This window comes from Haliotis cracherodii, unplaced genomic scaffold (genome assembly GCF_022045235.1).
Source record: "Haliotis cracherodii isolate W230 unplaced genomic scaffold, xgHalCrac1.p SCAF_20, whole genome shotgun sequence".
Classification (NCBI taxonomy): Eukaryota; Metazoa; Mollusca; class Gastropoda; order Lepetellida; family Haliotidae; genus Haliotis; species Haliotis cracherodii.
The window spans coordinates 11,093,625-11,116,481 of record NW_027266276.1 but is presented as its reverse complement, the minus strand read 5'-3'; the positions used below and the strand labels follow the sequence as shown (position 1 = coordinate 11,116,481).

Below are 22,857 nucleotides of genomic sequence, written 5' to 3'. Positions count from 1 at the left end.
AGAGATGGGTCCTGTCACAAAAGAAAATAGATGTATAGATGAGTGGATCCATATTGTCTAATATAATGGATAATGGCAGCCTATACGCAGCTAGAGTTTAACTTTACAATAGAGCCTGTGGAATAAAATGTATTGAATGTTTGAGCGTGGCAATATTAAATCAACGAAGGAGTGTTCATGAAACGAACACTTGTGTATTCCTCTATCAGTCCCTAATATGTACACTACTGTCTCTTTTTCCGATAGCACATCGGTCCGATACGGTCGAAAATATATTGTGTTTCTTTGGATGGGAAGTTGCCCCGAGTATGGGGCCTACTCATTCACGTAGTTATTTATATTTAATTATTTCTTTACCCACCAAATCCATATTGTCCCCTAGGGTATCTTATAGCAGAAACAAAAGAAAATTAGAAAACACAATTCGTGAACAGATCAACTTGATAGGTTTCTTTTCTTATAATATGAAATCGATTTCCCTTTATGACAAATGTTGTTCAACAGTAGCTTAATGTGTTTCGCTAATCAATTTCACATTGTCTGAAATGCGTGTCACACTGACATTGCATCAACCCATTCCACCAGTTTTCCCAGCTTGTGTTTCGGTGTAATCTATAGCTGTTTGTTTCTGTCAAGTGAACGTCTTACGACTGCAAAGAACTACACTTCAGGGACCGATCGACTTCATTTCGATCCGTTAGCGTTGGCAGCATGGTAGTATTACGCGTTTCCAGCTCGTCTGGATATTGGCAAATGAAGGTCCAGATTAATCTTCCGGCCTGTACACAGAAATGCAGCAACTGATTTTAATCCCTTTCTACTCAAACGTAAACTCAGCGTCGGAACATGTCCAATGGGGGCGTCATTGACACCAAAAATATTTATTTTATCTCAGGTTGAAGGATCTCAATAACATGATCTTATTTCCCAATGGTTCTTCTGTCACTATTCATTTATAAAAGCAAGTACAATAGAAAGGCTAAACGTTTTAACAGGCGTTATTTATACAATCCTCTTCACACTCAAGTTCAGGGGCGGTGGGGTAGCCTAGTGGCTAAAGCGTACGCTCGACACGCCGAATGCCAGGGTTTGATTCCCCACATGAGTACAACGTGTGACAACCCGTGAACATCCGGGGTAGAATAGGTCTTCAGCAACCCATACTTGTCGTAAAAGGCGACTATGCTTGTCGCGACTAACAACAAGCATACACGCTGACTTGGTCGATGGATGTCATCGTATTCCAATTGCGTGGATCGATGTTCATGATGTCAATCACAGGATTGTCTGGTTCAGACTCAATTATTTACAGACCGCCGTCATATAGCTGGAATATCATTGAGTACGGCGTTAAACAACAAACAAACAAACAAAACAACGCGTGAAGCCCAGTTCTATTGTCCCACGCCGTGATATTGCCGGAATATTGCTAAAACGGCGTTAATCCTATTCACTTACAGTAAACTACGGTTATAACGAACACGCTTATAACGAACTTACAGATATAACGAACTTACTTTTTGGGTCCCGACTATTTTCTGCTAATTATGCTATATACATGCTTATAACGAACTACGGTTATAACGAACTAAAATTAGTAGTCACTTCGAGTTCGTTATAACCGTACTTTACTGTGTTTATTAACGCACTCACATTCAAGTCTAAATTCCTCTTTGTAGGCTGAAAGGGAAACAAAATTCATACCACGGTTGATGGAAATATGATAAACGCCTCCGTCAGTATGTCAGAATAGTAGCTTATTCCATAACTTGATACGTAGATTGACCTTTCTTATACGCTCACCTTTTCGCGAACACCTGGTTTCATAACTATTTGATAGTGATTCATAAACACATGCTCATGAGATCATGAATCGTACACTCTACTCGATATTTCTTACGATTATTGAAAGGGTTTTGTCACGTTTATTTATATTATCATGTGAACTTACATGTAGGCTTTATATTTACTGTAATATGGGGATAATTGATAAATCTAAGTACAAACTGTATACGAATTCCGATCGAATACATCCTGTATTCGTGTCCTGTCGAATACATCAAGATGCAAGCATGACATTTCAGAAATATGAAGCCTTGGTAAAAGAAAATATAAAATATACGAACAATCTTTTCATTTATCATATAATGGGTAGGTTTCTCGACAGGATAAAGCCAACGGATAAACACGATATCCGTTGGGGTCATATGCGGATAGAGATGCAAATATCAAAGGTCAAGTAGGACTACTTTCACTGTTTATAAACAAACATGGCGTCGCCCTCGTCATTCGGCGATCGAGTCAGAATTAACCATCGGGAATCTGGATAGACTACAGGGATAATTGCTATCATTATCAAAAAAACAGTCTAACATACTGAAAATCAGTGTCTTACCGTGACGTAGCTAAGGCATTTTATAAGTTTTGGCAACTTTGGAAATATAAATTTCGAAACAATTTTGCGAGGGCACGAGGCCGAGCCAAGCGGGATCAGTAGCCATATCTTTGCTTGTAGACCTCTGCGGCTTGAAACCTTCTCCCCAAATTAAAATAGTTGTATTTGGCCGAAATATGTTTGAATTGTTACCTTGTTTCGTTTTGTCGCCACTTCTTAACGTTATGACAGAACAGACCGACTGTCAACAACATCTGACTGTGGCCGTGACGTCTCATAGACTAGGGTTAGAGTAGCTTCCCTTTGGCAAAGGGCAGTTACTCTAGCGAATAGACCGATGGATTGCCGCGAAAGGCAATTTAAAACAACTGTTGTTTTCTGTATATGTTGCTTCGCCACTGTATAAGAAACAGATTTTAGTTTGAACTATACTGGCTACTGTCACTGTCCGACTGACACATCACTTACCCTGTGACGTAATAAATATTAATGCGCGCATTCCAGGAAAACTCGCAATGTTTCGGTAATGTTTGTGAGAGAGGGAAAGCGATTTTGAAACACAGAATTAAAGAATGACATTATATGATAAAGAGGTTATCACGCTTGTGTGTTTGGGGATGGTAAATATCCTGCATTAGGAATAAACACTATGTATTTAGCTCGCCAAGGCTCGCTAAATACAATGTTTATTCCTAATGCAGGATATTTACCATCCCCAAACACACTCGCGTGATAACCTCTATATATTCATGCTAGCATTTATCAAGAAAAAATATATCTAATATAAATTATATATTTCTTCGGAAACATAAATGTCCTTTCGAAAGAACTATAATATCACTCTTGCTTTCTCGATTTCGAATAATAAATTGATTATTTATTAAAAATGATTATGATGGGAGTGGTGAGGCAGAGAGCATAAAATTATCTATGTTTATGTAAGGACATATATATATGCTCTCTGCCTCATGGCATTCATTCACCTGATGAAGGAGTAAGTATATACTCCGAAACGTTGTGTTCCTCATAATAAAGAAGTTGACATCCATATAGTCTCTTCCTTGTGGAATATGGACATTCAAATATTGCCGATCTCGGTATCAATTCAACATTGAATTGTAAACGTGTGAACTCTGATTATTGAAATACACTGCTGCCCACACCTTCTACCCTTTCAATATCAGCCAGTTCCGGAGACATGCTGCTGTACCCCAGAAAACCTTTGTGGAGTTTCCGCGATACGTTTGCGTGAATAAACATGTTGGAGATTTAACGTGCGTTCCCTGAAATTATGCGTATGTCGCACACGGGTAATAAACACAGAGCGCTTGGGGAATTGATAGGTACGTTTGTTGAGTTATCGCGGAACATTTGCGGAATAATCACGGTACATTTGCGAAATTATCAATATGCTATTGAAAAACAAATCACAAAAATATACGTTCTTGTGAGCGATGGTGTGCATAACGACAAATGAGATCACACACTCATATTGGTTTTCACTGGGAATATTAGTATTATCGCGATGACAAATCTGTTCAACGGTATGGTTCCTGCATGGTGTTGGGGTCTAACATGAGTCAAGCCCAAGGTGTTTTACACAATGAAGGAAAACCTTTCTCAAGATTAATCTGATAAAGCCCTCTTTTTTATGCTGATGCCATTATTAAAACAATTGGATTGTCAAGAATTTCTTTCACCACTTTTAGAATAACAGTGTAGATCATTTGTTGGGTTAAAGGTGAGATCAGATGCGATGTATTGGCTATGCACTGGAGCACACATTGTACGTAGGATTACCTAGGTGCAAACAATATGATCTATGTTCAGCAAGTCAAATAGAACATGCATGTATTACCGATGCGACGAACACATATAAGACCCTTTATAACGATAAGCTTTTTACTTTTGGTGTTAGTGTGAGTCATACACTATATATGTTATCTTTATGCTTATACAAGAGAAATCGTTATTATTATTATTATTATTACTACTACTACTACTACTACTACTACTACTACTACTACTACTACTACTACTACTTTTACTATTATTGTATACAATGCAGCAAAGAGGGTTTGGGTGATCCTGGCACAGTCAGGCTGGTTAGGCTCATCATCAGCTCAGGGTCCTTGTCCCCTCTACACGCAGCCCAGACAGCGAATGGGACTTATCCCAGGAAGCACTGCCTAGTCAAACCCACCCAGAACGTTTCGGAGAATGTGAAGACTCCCCAACACTGCAGCCTTCTACATTATTCAGATTGTCAGAAGGGCTGTATTCCTGGTAGCAAACCCGGATATTCTCCCAATGTCAGATAACAGATTAGGAGGTACCAAACCTAAGGCACCAAGAATAATGGCGAGTCGGACAACTTGGTACTTGGGATGCAAGCGTGACATTTCGAAAGCAATGTCTGCATATGTGCCATGCTTTTCCCGAATCTTGTCAATCACATTGGTGTCATATTTACATTTTGATGCAATATCACACATTGACGTTTTGGAGTGGGAAGTGACTGGTCCTGAGCAGCAAACAGAAAGTCTTCTGTTTCACTTTTCAGGCCAGCCGACTTCATCTCAGCGAAGGACTCTACAGGGTTGCTTTTCTTCTCGACACACTGCACATAAACTCGATGCAGTGGTCGTTCAGACAGCCTCTCTTTGAAGAAACTGAGTCTGGGCTGATTTGATATGGCATTTTGCTTGGTTGACACTCATTTCTGTACCGTCCAGCAGTACAGAACAACAAAATCAACCTTAAGATTGCGATTATGTCCCACATCCTTGGGTATGCTATGCGATTGAGTTAGTAATGGAACACACTATCTTAATATGAAAAGAAAGGCACATGAATATATTGCCTCGAAGTCATGAATAGATCTCTTATAATAGCTTTCAACAGTTGAGTAAAAAGTGGAACAATATTACAGTAAACTACGGTTATAACGAACACGCTTATAACGAACTGACGGATATAACGAACTTATTTTTTTGGTCCCGACTATTTGCTGTAGTTATGCTGTATATATGTTTATAACGAACTGCGGTTATAACGAACTAAAATTAGTAGTCCCTTTGAGTTCGTTATAACCGTACTTTACTGTACATCATTAATCATTAAGAGTACGTGCTCTAGGGCTGGTAAATGCCATTACGAGGAGGATATTGAAGTAAAAGTTTTGTTTCTGTCCTGGAACAGTTTATTGCAATTAGCTTTTGGCATTGGAGGATAACAGTCGGCCACCGTGTTATGGTGCTTTAACTCTTTCTTACAGACAGCTGAGATGTGAACGCATCACAATCCACAAGAACATGTTCATCTCCTACCTGTTGACGGGCGTGGCCTGGATCCTATACTACACCCTCGTCACCCTGGACGGAACTGTGCTCGTCGAAAACCCGGTAAGTCTTTAAAACGAGTAATAAGATCGACGGAATGCATAATGTCTCCATCGTGCATACTGTCCATACTGTTCTTACATCACACATACTCTAAACCCTAATAACCCTGGACAGAGCTGAGCTTGTCGTAACCCGATGAGATTTTAAGTAGGACGTGAAATACGACCGACGACTACAATGTATTACTGTGCCCACTGTTCTGAAATTACATTGACTTATTCTAGGGGTAAATGGCATTACATTGTGGGGTATTAATGATAACTGACCATAGGACATTCTTTATCGCCAACTATTTCTTTTTCATAGGAAAACTGAAAAAAATAATTTGTCTCAAGTTGTAAATAATATTGTTCACCGAATGTTCTGAAAATATGAGCCATCGGTCCCCAAAAGCAGTAACCCAAAAATATTCTGTCGCTAACATAAATATCCCAAATCCTTAAGTACCCCTCTGGACGAAGTAGTTCCATTTATTTTCTTCTTCATTCAACGTGCTCAACGTACAGGAACCAGCATACTGAAAATATTACACTATCTTGTGCCATTCGAGTTGAAAATAGCACACACCCTGTTCACAATAGTACCAGTTTAAAAAAATATATAATTCCACTTCCTGCTGACTTGAGAGTTTATACCACGTCTGGGGGTTGCATTCGTGGTTTATCATTCTTATATTGAGTCCTGGACAACACGTTCCACTTCCGAGATCTATTCTAGAATGTTAAACGTCAACGCCCGAAATGGCTTCCATCTGGCGTTAAAAGCAATACAGCGGGGAAATTGTATGAATAGATCACTGAAGACGTATACCTTTCCCATGTTGCATTCTTTAATACTCCTTCCTAACACTAATCCAGGGAAGTCATTGATTGACTCGTCACATTCTGTAACCCCATAGCCATCCCTATTTGCATGTTTGTCTTCAGGCACTGGCAGCGTGTCTGTCAGGCACGTTCGATCATGAATGTTTTAGTTTAATGTGTTTGTTTACGTATGAAAATACTCTGAATTCTTATTTACTAATAAATATTGAATATGTATCCGCACGATGATAATACAAGAGCATCTAATTAAAATCAGATCGTGTACTTCCATACGAGCTCTCTCTCTCTCTCTCTCTCTCTCTCTCTCTCTCTCTCTCTCTCTCTCTCTCCCTCTCTCTCTCTTTCTCTCTCTCTCTCTCTTTTTCTCTCTCTCTTTCTCTCTCTCTCTCTCTTCTCTCTCTCTCTCTCTCTCTCTCTCTCTCTCTCTCTCTGTCTACGTGAAACATGCGGACACCTCCATTCCATAAGATATTGCAACAGGTGAACGCTCAGATCGACGAGGCAGCGTCGAGGCTTCCAAATTATCGGTTTGTATGTTGTTTAAAGCCGCACTTAGCAATTTTCCAGCTGCATGACGGCGGGCTGTAAATAATCGAGTCTGGACAAGACAATACAGTGATTGACATCATGAGCATCATATAGTGGAACATTGCTGAATGCGGCGTTAAACAACAAACAGAAAATATTGCTTAAATATCGCGTTGGTTTTATCCCACTATATCACACGTTTATTGTTTTGGCAGGTTTGGTGTAAGGTGTTGCATGTGATTGCTCAGTACTGTACCGTGTCTAACTTCGCCTGGATGTTCTGCGAGGGCCTCTACCTCCACACTATAATGGTGCAAGCCTTCAGGACAGGAAAAGCTCTGATGGTCGTTATTCTCATTATCGGATGGGGTAAGGCACTTAAATAAATATAGAAGTAGAACCAAAGGACAAGTCACGGATATAGCTCTGTGATTACTGCTATTAACAATACTTTTGAATGGACGGCTTCCTGATTTTTGCTGTATTGAGTAGGTAACCAAGGACATAACGATCTAAATAGATCACGTTGGATTTGAACAAAGTCAGTACATGCGCTATCGTGTCACTGGATTGTCTGAGCAAGATCCAGGCAACAAATATTGCGTTAGGCAACAAATATTGTTTTTTGCAAATTGTGTGAGTGGCGGGTCACGTCCAAGATTATTGCACTTATATAGCGACGTGTGTGTGTGTGTGTGTGTGTGTGTGTGTGTGTGTGTGTTTTGTGTGTGTGTGTGGCTGCTTGTACAAGTCCGGACTGATGCAGATTTATACTGAGATACCATGCCGCAGTTTAACATGAACACCCCACTCAGAAACAGTATACTGTTTTCGATCCGACCAGTCCTTGTTTTAGCCCCCTAATGCCCAGCGCCAGACAGGGTAACAACAAGTACTATCTTTTAACGTCTTTTGGTATGACGCGGCCGGGGATCGAACCCCGGACCTTACGCTTTCCGGGCGGAAACTCTACCACTAGACCACGGAGGCGGTCGGCTCGCATGGAAAAATGACAAGTATTATGTAACTGTGTTATTTTTATTCTTTGTTTCTTGTTTTATGTCACAAAGAACAGTATTCCAGGTATATTAAGCCAGTAAAATAATACCCCAGCCTACAAACCAATGATTGATATTATGATCATTGTCGGAGTAGGACGCCATGGTAGTATAGACGATGAGGGTACGACAACATGCGGTGCCTCAAAATTTAAAACTTTAAACCTCCACGAAAGCTTGTCACGATCTTGGTCTCATCCAGATGGGATGGCGTCGTGCCCCCATCGTCTGTACTACGTTGCCACACAGCAACCCATATATCGCCTCGTACAAGCAGAGGGTACTTGGGACCTTTTCTCACCTGGAATCCCCAAATGGTTGTTTTCCATTCGTACTTTGAGTTGTTCAACTTGATAAAGTACCTCACTGGAATATGCGATGAAACAAAGTAGCTCTTTAACAGTGACCACAATGATATCCGATGCAATTCCCTATTTTCATTATGGAAAACAGTTACGACTGAAAAGGTTTTTGTCCTTTACAAATCCAATTTGATGGCATCTTCATGCATAAGATAATGGGGTAATAGAAAGATCAGTCATCTTTCCTTTCCAAACTGTGACATACATGTCTAATGCGATTTTCTTTGACTTTAACAAATGTTCTTAGTTAAGTACATTTCTAGTATGAGTCCGATACGAGTGAGGCACCTAATCGCCAGAACACAAATTCAGCGATCTAATCCACTCAGCCATCGAGGCTTCCACCAAAATGAAAGTCCGGCAATAACTGGTAGTCTGGGTCACGTACTGTGTGTAACCCCCTTGACCGAAAGCTATGAACACAAAGTACCTTTTAGAAAGTTGCCAGATGTAACAAATGTTATATTTGGAATAACACTTTCTTAGTAAAGTACAGATTCTAGTACTTTTGGGGGTTGAGCCCCTTTCGAGATTCGAACCCACACTGCCAGAGTGAGGCACATAATCGCAAGCACACAAAGTCAGCGATCTAACCCACTCAGCCATCTCAACCACTTTCTTGGTAAAGTGGGGCGGTCGGGTAGCCTAGTGGTTAAAGCGTTCGCTCGTCACGCCGAAGACCCGGGTTCGATTCCCGATATGGGTACAATGTGTGAAGCCCATTTCTGGTGTCCCCCGCTGTGATATTGCTGGAATATTGCTAAAAGCGGCGTAAAACATACTCACTCACTCACTCACTCACTCTTAGTAAAGTACAGATTCTAGTACGTTTTTGTGTGTTGGGTCCCATACTGGATTCTGCCTCACTCAAGCCCAAAACGTACCAGAATCTGTACTATTTACTCAGAAAGTGCTATCCCAAATATAACATTTGTTACATCTGACAACTTTCTAAAAGGCATTGTGTGTTCTTTGACTTTGTCCAATCTGAATATATAAAATCCCCGAATCTCAGAAAGCTGATTGGTTCCTTCATCAGATGAATCTAACACTTGGCCCTGATTACTTTTTAATTTTCAAAGACAAAAGAATAGCTATGTATGTGTGAATAATGAAAGCGTATAAACAGTTACTTTACCTTAGAGGGAAGTCGTATGCCATTAACTGACGGGCAAAAGAAAGTAGACAGTCACTTAGTCTTGAAAAGTGGATTTGACCAAGATATTGCAAACTTTATGGAAACGTTACTCGGCTGATAACAATCCTCGAAACACTGCAAACTTAAGGTCCAAAACACAACTATGATCCCGTATCAAATACATCACCATGGAATAACCATTTTTTTGTTTGTTACATGAGTGGATACTTTATTTTGCCCGGCAGTGAATATGAGAGATATGTTACAAAAGGATTTCATGTAACATTGGCTTTAAACATTTCTGTATTAAAGAACTGTGATCCATGAGGTATTGTACTTCATAACCTTAAAACAATACGTATCTGTATGTCAGAACGCTTAAACCTGTATATTCAATTGACTTGAAATTGAAATTTATATACTGTAACAGTTATGTATGTAACGCAAATAGCTGTGGGCATATGAATACCAAAGTTCTCAACATTCCCAGCCGAATAGCCGCAGACCGTGAACTTACAGACATGACATACCCTCTCGAACGAACGCTATTAAGTTCACTGCAATTGGGATTTTAGTACGTTGTTTGCGCCATGTTGTGCCCTTTTGGACCAATTTTATAAATAGCATGACACAAATTACTTGAGGCGTGAGGGAGGTCGAGAGTAATAACAATATCCAAAATGGCGGATTTAAATCCATTGCACTTGCACTAAAGTTGATTCCGCCCTTGATTACTCGCGCTGACATTGGCAAACCTTTGAGAAACGTTTTCTGGGTGATGCATTGTGTGGGGATATCTTTGAGCATTGATCAGTGACGAGTACAGTTTTTTTTACAGGATATACACGTATTTCCTCCGAAGGCGTCCATCATTCTATAATTGCTTTCCTATGATCAATACTCAGTACGGGCGGTCATTCCATCAAGCTCAAATATCGCATTTCTGTACATGCTTTGTATAAAATTCTATTTTATAGCATGTTCATTATTTTGTTTCTGTAAATGTTTCATAGAAATCTTCAAACTGTATTGACTACAATTTGTATTTGTTCATAGTATTGATCATTTTAAACATTTAGGTCATATGTATCATTAAATTCTAGGCCACTTGTTCATATACAAGTGTGGTCACATGTCTTTATATATATTTAGATGTCATGATGAAGGCCTAGGGTATACGTACTCAGCTTCTATTATTGAAGGTTCACCTAGGTGAGGTGAGGTGAAATTGGGTTTAACGTCGCGTCCAGGATTATTGCACTTATAAAGCGACGTGCATGCACGTGTGTGTGTGTGTTGCTGCTTGTATTAGTCCGGACTGATGCCGATTTATAGTGCTAGCTCACTAAGATACCATGCCGCAGTTTAACATGAATACCCCCTTCAGACACAGTATACTGACTCCGAGCCGACCAGTCCTTGTTTTAGCCCCTTAATGCCGAGCGCCAGACGGTAACAACAAGTACCATCTATTAACGTCTTTTGGTATGACGCGACCGGGGATCGAACCCCGGACCTTCCGCTCTCCGGGCGGACGTTCTAACACAAGACCACGGAGGCGGGTAACCTAGGTACGTAGGGTGTCGAACATGAACATATGCTATCAAACTTGTACAGGTCTGAGTATGTGATTAACTGTTGAAGAACATGTTGTTTATGCCCGTCCTACTGATTGGATGGTGTAATGAAACTGCCAAAACGACAACTATTAAAAACAATGAAAAGTGCGAGACGGAAGGTGATGGAAAAAGCTACCAAAACACACGCCTGAACACAACCAGTAGTTCAGCCCATAGAGGTCGAAACATCACTTGTTACGGTCGATGTGGGTATATAATGATTCATATAGATGTACTGAACTGCACTCTTGAAAGTTTAAACTGCGACTTTTTTTTATACGTTAATGTCTTATTACCAGCGTGAACCCACAATAATGACGTTGAGTATATTTGGTTTTCATTACTATGGGTAACAATGCATGATACATGAAAACATCTGGGTTGCATTGTGTAGTTATCCCGTAAAGATTCCGGGTAAGAATTGGTCTTCAGCAATCCATGCTTGTCGTAAGAGGCGGCTAACGGGATCGAGTGGTCAGGCTCTCAGATTTAGTTGATGCATGTCATTGTATCCGAATTGTGTAGATCGATGCTCATGTAATCAACCAATGTATTGTCTGGTCCAGACTCGATTATTTACAGACCGCCGTCATATAGCTGGAATATTGCTGAGTGAGGCGTTAAACAACAAACAAACAAACAAACAAACATTGTTTAGTTTCCCTCATTTCCAAACATTCATTTTCGTTCTGAAACTGTTTTGGTTTATAAAACATACATCCTTAAAGGAATGGTATGTTCAATAGAACGCCTGTGTAATATCAAACGCTCCTTCGAGGGATCAAGAGTAATATCTCACTACTCTGAGGTCAACCATTTGGCTATTTTCTCTACGTTTCTAGAAAGTAACAACACACCAATCGTTAGGCGGAATCTTCACTCTAGGATGTGGAATAAGGAAGCCAATATGACCACTTCGAGAATGTTGTAGTTGGATTTATTCGGTTCTATCGACGCCATATCACAAGGAAACTGATCGGATTTACTGAAATTGATCAGATGTTCACATTACCATAACTCTCACAATTAACGTGACGGTGGCTGTTTTTTATTGAACGGTCGAGTTTAAGGTCGATGTGCTGGTTATAGTTCGTCAATAAATGTCTCGGCTCATTCGACGTGATTTTGACACTAAGACGTGTTTTAATTACTTTGTTGACAGATTCGTCCACATGAAATTCCACTAATGTGGCATCAATGTGAGTTTTTACAACTTCCCATTTGCCCCACGAAGTCTTTTCACTAGTTTGAGCGAAACAAAAATAGATAAACAAAGGAAGCGAACTTACCCTTCTATTTGTTACCAACAACGCACTTTTCATGTTGTCATTATTTCACTGGGCCGATAGTTCTTTTCAGAAAGAGTGAGTGACTGAATATGGTTTAACGCCGGTTTTAGCAATATTCCAGCAATATCCTCAGACACCAGAAATGGGTTTCACACATTCACAGCAAAAAAAGTGTAGGTTTCCGTCTTCCGGAAACCTTCCGGAAACCTTCCGGATACCTTCCCATTTTGGATCCGGCCCGGATACCTTCCGGAAACCTTCCGGAAACCTTCCAAAAAAAATGTCAAATTTTGGGGGGTGAATTTTGTTCACTTAAGTGTGAAACACATAAAAAAATTAACTTGAAAATACCAAGCAATTTGAAGGTTGTTGAAGGCATCTGGAAGGTTTCCGGAAGGTTTCCGGAAGGTATCCGGATGCAAATTTTCTTCATGACTTACTTCTGGTAAATAATGTTAGCCTGTGCATTACAGATACCTGTTGTAATATTCTGTGTTATTTGAATGGTAAATATCCTCCTAAAACATTTTTGGAGAAGAAAATTTTTCAATTTCATATTTTGTCCTTTTTGGATGTTAATGGTATTTAATGAACAAACATCAGTTCTTGTATAATGATATCCTTAAATTTCATGTCCAGACTTCCAGTTTGTACTGAGAAAAAGAAAAAGTCATTGACAATGTGCTCACTTGGGCCTTTGGTCCTAGTGAGATGATAATAAGACTATTTGTAACGGTACATGTACCAAAATACTAACTTCATTGACATTTGCCTCACCCTAGTTTTATGGTACTACAGTAAGCTCTTCCTCAGTTACTGTGAATTATTTTATTAAAAGGGATTGACAGTTAATTTGACACTGGAGTTGTAACCACTGCACATATATGTGTATTCAAATAATATAACAACGATGTGCTTAATACTTCACAAATATCTCCAGAAATGGGCATTTTAGTTATAATTGCAGAAATACTTTATGAATGACCCCTTCACTGTTGCCTTGATCTTACACTTCAACCCCTCATGAGTTATCACTTTTGAGTGTGAATTTGACCTTCAATACCAGTGATAAATATTTCAAAAACATTTCAAAGAGCTATCCAGCACATAAACCAAATATGCAGTCCTTTGGTAGAATTCAACATATCATTGACCAAAATATGGAAGTAATGTAACCAGTATATGTATAAGAGTTACTAAGACTTCTGTAGAAAAGGCAATTTAAGGGAAAATGAAGTATATATAGATCACACACGACCTTTTTCCAACTTCGACCCCTGCCCAAAGGAAGAGTTAGACCACAAACAAACTTTTTGTCTGGTTGTGACTTTAACCTTTGACATAACAGATCAATGTGTCATCAGACGTTTTCAGAGCAAAGGAAACATGTGTTATTTATCTTGAGATGCCCAAGCAATGCATGGTTTCATAAGATAAGTGTGGCTATTAAACTAAGGCAAAATCATGAAACATCCCCAATTACACAGCTGGTAAATGAAACATAAGCAACAATCAAATTATCAATTTCTTTTATTCATATGCCTATAGTATATCGCACATTGAACAGTGTTCACATGATGGTACCTGATGCAGTATGCAATTTCATCCTATTCTTCAATACTCATAACAGAGTGTGATAACTGTTCGCTTGACAGTACCTACGGATTATGTTCACCAGTTCAGATAACTTACTTTCCCTCAATCCTCCTTTTCTTTCTATATTGCCATGGATGAACAGGAACCAGGATGAGGGGATAACAGTTAGACTCTATCTCTGCTGCATTGTGTTAGTAGAATTGTGAACTTTCCATTTGGTGTTTGGGTCCACATTTAAAGACAATAAGTCCCATTTATCATTCCTTTCAAGTGTTTACAAGAATTTCCTGAATGTCCTGGAAGAATTACACTCCAGCTTGGCATTGGTTGGTCTTCTCACATTAGCCAGACCAGCCTTTGTGTGTCCCAGTACCATTTGGCATACAATTTCTCGGTCGGCCTCCATTGAAATAACAGGACCCTCATCATCGCTGTCTGCAAATCACCTCTGATATCTGAAGGGGTGCAGCCTCTGTTTAGGACTCCCTTGTCTGGTCCTTCCAGACTGTCAACCTGGAGTACTCATCCAGGGATCTCAAGCAGGACTTCAGTTTCTGCAGCATTATGTAAAAAAGATTTTAGCAATCAAAAAGAATTGTTGCCACATGTACTTACAGATAGAAGGCAGCAAAATCCCTTAAGTTGTCATATGTGAGTCTTGTTATATGCTAAACATTTAAGATAATCACATCTCAAATCTCAACCAGGCAAACCAGTGACTAATGTTATGAACTCGGTCCAGACAAACCGATGATAACTATTATGGACAATATCCCACATCAGTGTGGTATGATTACATGTGATCAATGAGCCTACTCAATCACAACCTTATCTATTAATTAGGCTTGGAATGCTGGGAATCTTTTTAAGAGATGTCATTTAGTGATTGTTTCAACTCATCAACATGGAAAAATATATATTCACAATCCTTGTCATATAGCCAAACTATTGCTGGATGCAGTGTTAAATAAATGATTTGGCTTTAACACTGCTTTGAACAGTATTCCAGATATATCACCGCATGTTAGTTTGATGTGGGAAGAAAGTCCTAAGTGATGCAGGTCTTTGATGAATCCCACGAGTATGTGTATAATGCTGACAAACCTAGCAACATAATCAGGGAGAACCAGGATTTGAACCCATGACTATAGGTTTCTGCTAAGCCCAAGAGATGCAACTCTGCACAGATAATTGTAGTGCCTTAGATAATAGGACATCCGTGCCTACAGCGATAAGGAACAAACTGAAGACATATTTGCAAAATAACCATATGAACCAAACAGAATAATTTCAAAATATTTACCACTCACTGTTGCTCTTCTATGGTCTTTCTTTGCATTGATGCTGCACGGATGACTGTCTCTTTTATTCATCCGGACATTCTACAAACATAAGTAGCATTCACATCACAGAAATGTCCAAACTGTACATGTTGTACATTTGATTCAAATGAAAAGACCCTGGTTGTGATTCCGACTTAGAACTACCCTAATCATAATAATTCATGTCAAACATTCAGAGATGACATTTATCCCCATATTTAACAAATGTTAAAACAATATTTTGACAACAAAGTCAGGGTCATTCAACACATACATTACATAGGAAATAACTTGTTCGACAATGCAGAGAGATCCTCACTGAGGTGAATATCATTCCATGAATTATTGCCACATTTTCTTGAAATGCAGATTAATACAATGCAGTATTTACTTTTATTTCTAGGCTATTTGTTTGGCTTTTCCATGGCACTGTTTTGACAGAGATCTAACCTTGATATGACACTTTGTTCAGAAATGATATAAATAAGAGAAGACTTTATTATTCCAGAGAAAATTTGGGTTACATAGTAAAAGCACAGAGAAACAAGTATAAGATTCATGATTTAAGTTAAATACACTCGACCCGTGAAGATTCCGGGGTAGACTAGGTCTTCAGCAACCCATGCTTGCCGTAAAAGGCCATTATGCTTGTCGTAAAAGGCGACTAACGGGATCGGGTGGTCAGACTCTCTGACTTGGTTGATGCATGTCATTGATCTAAATTCCGTGGCTCGATGCTCATGATATGAATCACTGGGTTGTCTGGTCCAGACTTGATTATTTTCAGACCGCCGTCATATAGCTGAGTGCGGCGTTAAACAACAAACCAACCTAAATACACTCATACATACACACACAAACACAACATCCAAACACCAGGGTTAGAAATTGGCACTAGTCATTTTGACATTTTAAAGGTTTTGCTATATGCTATCATTTTAGGACTAGTGGACTGAAAGTGTTAGTTTCTACCGCTGCAAATACTAATCAACTAATGAATTGAGTGGTCAGACTAGGTTGTCATCATACTCTGAGGGCATGGATCTTTGCTGAAAATAACAATCACTAGATTGCCTGGTCCATGTTCAATTATTTACAGGCTGCCATCACAGAGCTGGACTATTGTGAGTGTGATGTTTCACATTACATTGAAATATACCATGATGAATACATGTAGTTTGTATTTATCACAAACAAAAATACTCACTCAATACTTGGTATCCTCCCTGAGGATGTCTGTGAACCTGCCCACAAACCCTGAACATGCTGAAACAGAAAACAACAACTTGTCTTTATCCTTTCAATGTTTCAGTGTGAATTTGTTAAAGATTGATAAGCTGTCATTATTCATTGTAATCCATATCTCACTTTCAGGTGGTTCAGGTGGCAACACATGATTGGAATTGAATGCCACGTTTTGTTTGACATGCACTTTGCCAGATTTATACCCTTGGTAACTAACCCTCATCATCAAATCCCAGCGTTATGTTGAGAATAAGGACACGACCCTTAAAAGTCCTGCACCTGTAGCTCTTATGCAATCCCAAATAGAAATACCATGTCACAACAAACACTTGATCATAATAATAACAAAGGGTTTCCGAAAACAACAAAACTAAAAGGGCCCTTGACGTTTACAGTAGTAACATGGAGATCAGGAAAATATCTAAATCAATCCATTCCATAAGATCTCTGTATAGAAATCATGGAACATTATGTCTCGAAGCCCTGCTACGTACCTGGCATCTGCAAGCTGCTCTTCCTTCCTTCGGCTGTCAATCGAGTTTTCGAAATACTTGACGTCCTCGTTGTGGATGGATCAGGTGGATTTCGACCGGGATTTCCGAGTTAGAGGTGATTGAGAACAATGTATCGATACACGAGGTAAGCATATCGCAATCAAGCATCACGGTGTACATCGATTACACGAGGTTTGAGTGTTTGTTTACATTTGTGTTCCAAAATGGCGCCCTCGGCCATACATGGAATTATGGGTAGACTTGCTTGTCCCGGAATAACACGAGTTGGTCACGAATGACGAGCGGTCATTTCTGCAGCAGTTACGGAAAGAGACGAGGTTGGCCGATTACAGTTCACACAGGCCATATTGGGAGCCGCGGGGATTTCGACAGTGTGTATTAGGAAGTATACCTATGTGGTGTATGGAATATGCGTTTGCCTACCATGCCAGGCAGTGTGACAAGGGATATCCCAGCGGATGTAATATTCCTACAGCAGAAATGTTTCACAACCTCGATTGCAGGGAGCTGAAGATGTGACATATTCAGACAGAGACCATAATACATAGACTGTTATATGGTCTCTGATTCAGGTAAGGAATATGTTAATAATATTGATCACGTATTAAAGTTATTTATCTTCTGTAAGCCACTTATTCTGTTTTATATATGTTAGTAAATGTGTGATTTAATTTTTGTAGGATAAGCAATCTACCTAACTTATGTTAATCCTTGCTAATTTATATGATGTAGAAATATGTTTGCTTATTTATATTCCTTTATCTAGATACTCTATAGTGACTCATTTTTTTAGTTCATACCGTACCGACTAAACTTACTTTTGCAGGTGTGAATAATCAAGAACAAATTAAATGACAGGAGTTTTGCAACAGTGAACATTGTGAAGTGGAAGATAAGACATTTGAAAGGTATGGATATTTTCACTTGAACTTGTTGAAGAATACTGTGATGACAACTTTATCATGTTGGGAATTTTGGCAGTGGGGTAGCCTAGTGGTTGAAGTGCTGAAGACCAAGGTTCGATTCTTGTCATGGGTACAATGTGTGAAGTCTATGTCAGGTGTCCCTTGCTGTGGTATTGCTAAAAACAGCGTAAAACCATACCCATTCATTTGGGGATTCCGGGTTGGAATTGGTCCCCATCAACCTATGCTAGTTGTAAGAGAGGGTTATACTATAAAGGGAAATAGTACCTCGCCTACTATTGCCTGGTAAAAACAGCACCTTGTTATTTTTTTTACCTTGGGTCTGAATATGCCCGAATACATGAAATTAAACTTGCATGGTCACTTGTAAACACAAATAACTGAGAAATGTTCAAAAAGGTTTACATTAAAAACTAGCATCTACTTGCCGACTCTGATTTGGAGATGCAACTAAACTTATTGTGAAAATATAATATGCTTTGATTTCTTTGAAGTAAAATAAATGCAATTAAACTTGCAAACACAAATAATTGTTAAATGTTAGTCACCTAAAAATAGTTTACATTAGAAATTAGCCTCTGCTCAAATTTACTCATGATTCTGATTGGGAGGTGCAACTAAACTTATCATTGAAAGATCACATGCTTTGAAGTTTTAAGTAGCTTTACTCAGATTAGCTCAATGTCAAGCTGAACCTGAGTCTGGCGAAAATGTCAAGAAACTGGACAACAGGTATACTATATATGTCATATTTATTTTAGTAAGTAGGAAATAAATAGTAATTTTATATAAATTTCATTTATATATATTTCGGCCAGGAATCAACATGTCTCTCCAGATAACAGACAACAATTAGTAGCCTTTTTTGCCAAAACAAGGTGCTGTTTTCGTTGGAGAAATCAGTGACATTTTGCTGAGGTGCCGTTTTAGCCTCACCCATAAGAGATAACCTAATAGATCAGGTGATCAGGCTCAGTGACCTGGTTCATGGCATCTGACAGTGACCATCTAACAGTGTGGATTGATGTTCACAATATCAATCACTGGATTGTCTAGAATTTTGGGCCTACCTTTAGAATACAGTACCTAACTTTTCAAACAGGTCACAGTATCCTGTGATGTAATTCGTAGTATTCTGTTGCCTGGCACACTGGCAAAACAATGCATTGTGATGTCAGGGGTCATTGGATGTGCATATATATGCTCTTTTCAGTGGTCTATCGTCTCCACACACTATGTTGTTGCATGAGTTTAAATTATTTGTTTACTAAATATTGTTTTAAACATTTATATGTGAACTGGATGGGTAAACAAGCAAAAACTTATTTGAATACCGCTCCAGAATTAGAATACAATATGATATGACAAAAGTACAGTCAAGGAATACAATTATATACATGTTCTTATTATAGAAACTATGTTGTCGGCGCTGTCAGGTCGCATTTTTAGTAGTAATAGTGTAGTGCAATATACGGCAAGGAATAGTATTATAAATTTAAGATGCTATGTACAATCACAAAACCTATTGGATAGCTGAATGTAGTCTTCTACTGATTTAAGAATTTCTAAGTTTATTTTTGACGTCCTTTCAGGATTACCTAATAGAATTGAATTTAGATCATATCCCTTAACATAATAGTACATATTCTGTCTTAAATCATTGTAATTTGGACATATGAGAAAGAAGTGAAGTGCATCTTCAGTGTGATGGCCACAGCTACATGCAGGATTATCTTATAAATATTGCCTGCGGATGCACATTTTATAACAAGTGCTTGTTTATTTTCTATATACTTTTATTTCATTTTTTACTTATTACAGTGGTTAAAATGATTATAAATATAAATTGAAACTAATAATGTGCAATAAGCGGGTTATAGCTGAAACGACACCTTAGCAAAACAGCACTGACTGGCGAAATACTCGCCGAAAGCGAAAACGGCGATTATTACTTGACGAAAATGACACCTTATTTTTTTTTTTACCTTGGTAAAATAAATGAAATTAAACTAGGATTGATAACTTGCAAAGACCAATAATTGTGAAATGTTAAAACAAGTTTACAATAGAAATTAGCCTCTACTCCAACTTATCCTATACCCGACTCAATTTATTGTGATAACATGCTTTGAAGTAAAATATATGGAATTAAACACACATCGTCTCATACAAACACAAATGCATGTAGTTGTTAAACGTTGAAACAAGTTTACCTTCGAAATTAGTCCCCTACTCCAATTTACTCACCGACTCTGATTGGCAGACACAGTCACTTGTTGTGAATGTATTTTTCACTTTAAAGTTTAAAGTACTCAATGTCAAGCTGAAACTGTATTTAAGAATCCTAACATGGTGCAATTTTTCACAATGGCCTTTCGATGTGTCATTTGAACATGTTGAAAGGTTTTACAAGGGATATTTGTAACCCAATACTTTCCGTAACGGGCGACAATGCTCGTCTAAAGAGTTGACTAACGCCATCAGGTGGCGATCAGGCTCGGTGACTTGGTTGATGCATGTCATTGATGCCAATTGTGTGGGTCGATGCTCATGATGTCAATCACTGGACTGTCTGGTCCAGACTCGATTATTTACATATAGCCGGAATATTGCTTGAGTGCGGCATAAAACAGCAAACCAAATCATAAGTGTGGGATGAATGATTTGAAATTAGCAAGTTTAATGTGACCTTCAATCACTACAACCTGATCTGAGTCTTGAGAAGATATGACTTTGATTCAGTGAAAATTTGCATCATGATAGTTTCAACTGTAGATACAGTTAATCTGTTTTTTGTACAGTTTCTGTTTATTCAATATATATTTTGTTCAAATAAGCTTTGCCTCTTCACCAACCCTATTCCTCTTTTGGAATAAATAGTGTCTAATAATTCAAACACCATCACCATCATCCTAGTGAACACAACAAAGAAATGCACATCAAAAACGTCATTATTATTATTTCTGATTTCTGATAAATTAGAAAAAAACTGTTATCCAGCAAGATACATTTTCTTGGTCCCAAGAAGCATGTTACATAGTAAACTGACTCGATAAGTTGAATAGCAGTTGTAAAGGCACAACTGACTAAGCCGTCACTACTCAATTAAGTAATTAACAGACAATTGCAAGTACTAATACCCACCCGACACTAATTGCCCTGTTAATCCCTAGTCCACAATGAGTTGACATTGAGTTCATTTTGCTAATTAGCTGTTTTTAGAGTAGCAAGGTAATAAACATCAAAGGTGGGGCAGGCTTTGATCATGTGTTCTGTAGAAGAGATGATGTCACTTGTTTTATGTTTATTTAGGATTAGCTACATCCCTTGATGCTACCAAGGCAGCCCTTGAGATTATCAGACAGTTTGGCTAGACACAAACTGATGTCTCCCTTGTAGCACACTATGTGTCAGACACAGACTTAAACCACTCTGTGCAGATGCATATCAATGCATAAAGAACATTGGGTAGATGATTCAACAATGCCACACAAGTCAAAGTTGGGTTTCACTGTATTTAGAAACAGACGATGGATCCAAAACTTTATAACAGTAATTATGATTAATTTAAACTATGCCAGGCCAATATTTTGGCAGATTTGCATGTTATTGTTAATCTTCATTTAGTTAATTTTCAAAAAAGATAGGATGAATGATAAAATATGATAATGAGTCATGAATATTTGAATTCAGATCAGAACAAACAGGGAGGGTCACCCCAAAATGTGAGAGTCTCTAGGGGAGACTTTTGACAAAATGGACAATAAAATATAAAGTGCTTTGCATTTTCTTTCAGGGAGGGTTGTGTCAAAAATGAATGAGAACATACCGGTAATACATGACCGGCCCCTTTAATGTAATATACATAGTTTTTAGTTGATGGTTCAGGTTGTACTTTTCAGTTGAATTTCTTATCACTGTCTATGATGGACTACCAATTAACGGTAGATATTTAATATCCATAATAACTTAGATAAATGCTTCTACAGTCTCATCCTAATTTGTCAAAATTTGAATTTCAATATAGCTTCCATTAATGAATTAATGAATTTGGTGAGAATATCTATTGTCTGAATTCCTAATATACTTTCTTTTGTATTTGGTGTGCAAGGGTAGCCTAGTGGGTGAAACAGTTTCTGAAACCCGGGTTCAATTCACCACATGGGTACAATGTGTGAAGCCCATAGCTGGAATATTGCTAACAAGCTGCATGAAACTATACCAACTCACTCGCTCATTATGTTGTATTTTGAGATCACTTACATGACATGTGTTTTGATAATTATGAATAGTTGCATTTATGTATAAGAACCTATGTAACTTAGTTTTGCATAGTCTTGTTTACCCTTCCTTACATTTTGATGTAATCCAAACATTCAAGCAAAATTCAGGTAAACCTTGTGGTATTGTTTTAGAAGACCGGATACATTTTTGTATTTTCTGAACACTTTTCTGTTTGCAATGGCTTATTTACATGTTCAAAGATTGGTTAAATATCAGTTGCAAGATAAATTGTCAATACCTCACAGAAAACAACTTTAAACATTTGTAAATATGTGTGTGTTTCATAACTTTTGACTAACAAGTTTCTAAAGATGTTATGAAATGTTTCAGGTACCTGGATTTCACAATCTGA

At 38.4% G+C, this 22,857-nt stretch overlaps 1 protein-coding gene and 1 long non-coding RNA gene across 3 annotated transcripts in view; one reads left to right on the top strand and one right to left on the bottom strand.

The window, feature by feature from the left end:
* Nucleotides 1–22,857, top strand: part of LOC139470487 (calcitonin gene-related peptide type 1 receptor-like) — a 119,766-nt gene that overhangs the window by 50,113 nt on the left and 46,796 nt on the right. Inside the window, exons 5-6 of the mRNA XM_071252893.1 lie at nucleotides 5,673–5,799; nucleotides 7,367–7,520. Coding sequence (XP_071108994.1) covers nucleotides 5,673–5,799; nucleotides 7,367–7,520 — 281 coding nt within the window. The remainder of the gene's footprint in view (nucleotides 1–5,672; nucleotides 5,800–7,366; nucleotides 7,521–22,857) is intronic.
* On the bottom strand, nucleotides 14,090–17,491 carry LOC139470314 (uncharacterized). 2 transcript variants are annotated; one of them, XR_011653770.1, is made up of 4 exons: nucleotides 17,275–17,491; nucleotides 16,743–16,801; nucleotides 15,517–15,595; nucleotides 14,090–14,767 (listed from the first exon to the last, which is right to left on the bottom strand). It is a non-coding gene; the product is annotated as an uncharacterized lncRNA (long non-coding RNA). The 2 variants fall into 2 exon arrangements; XR_011653771.1 differs by having other exon boundaries at nucleotides 15,524–15,595.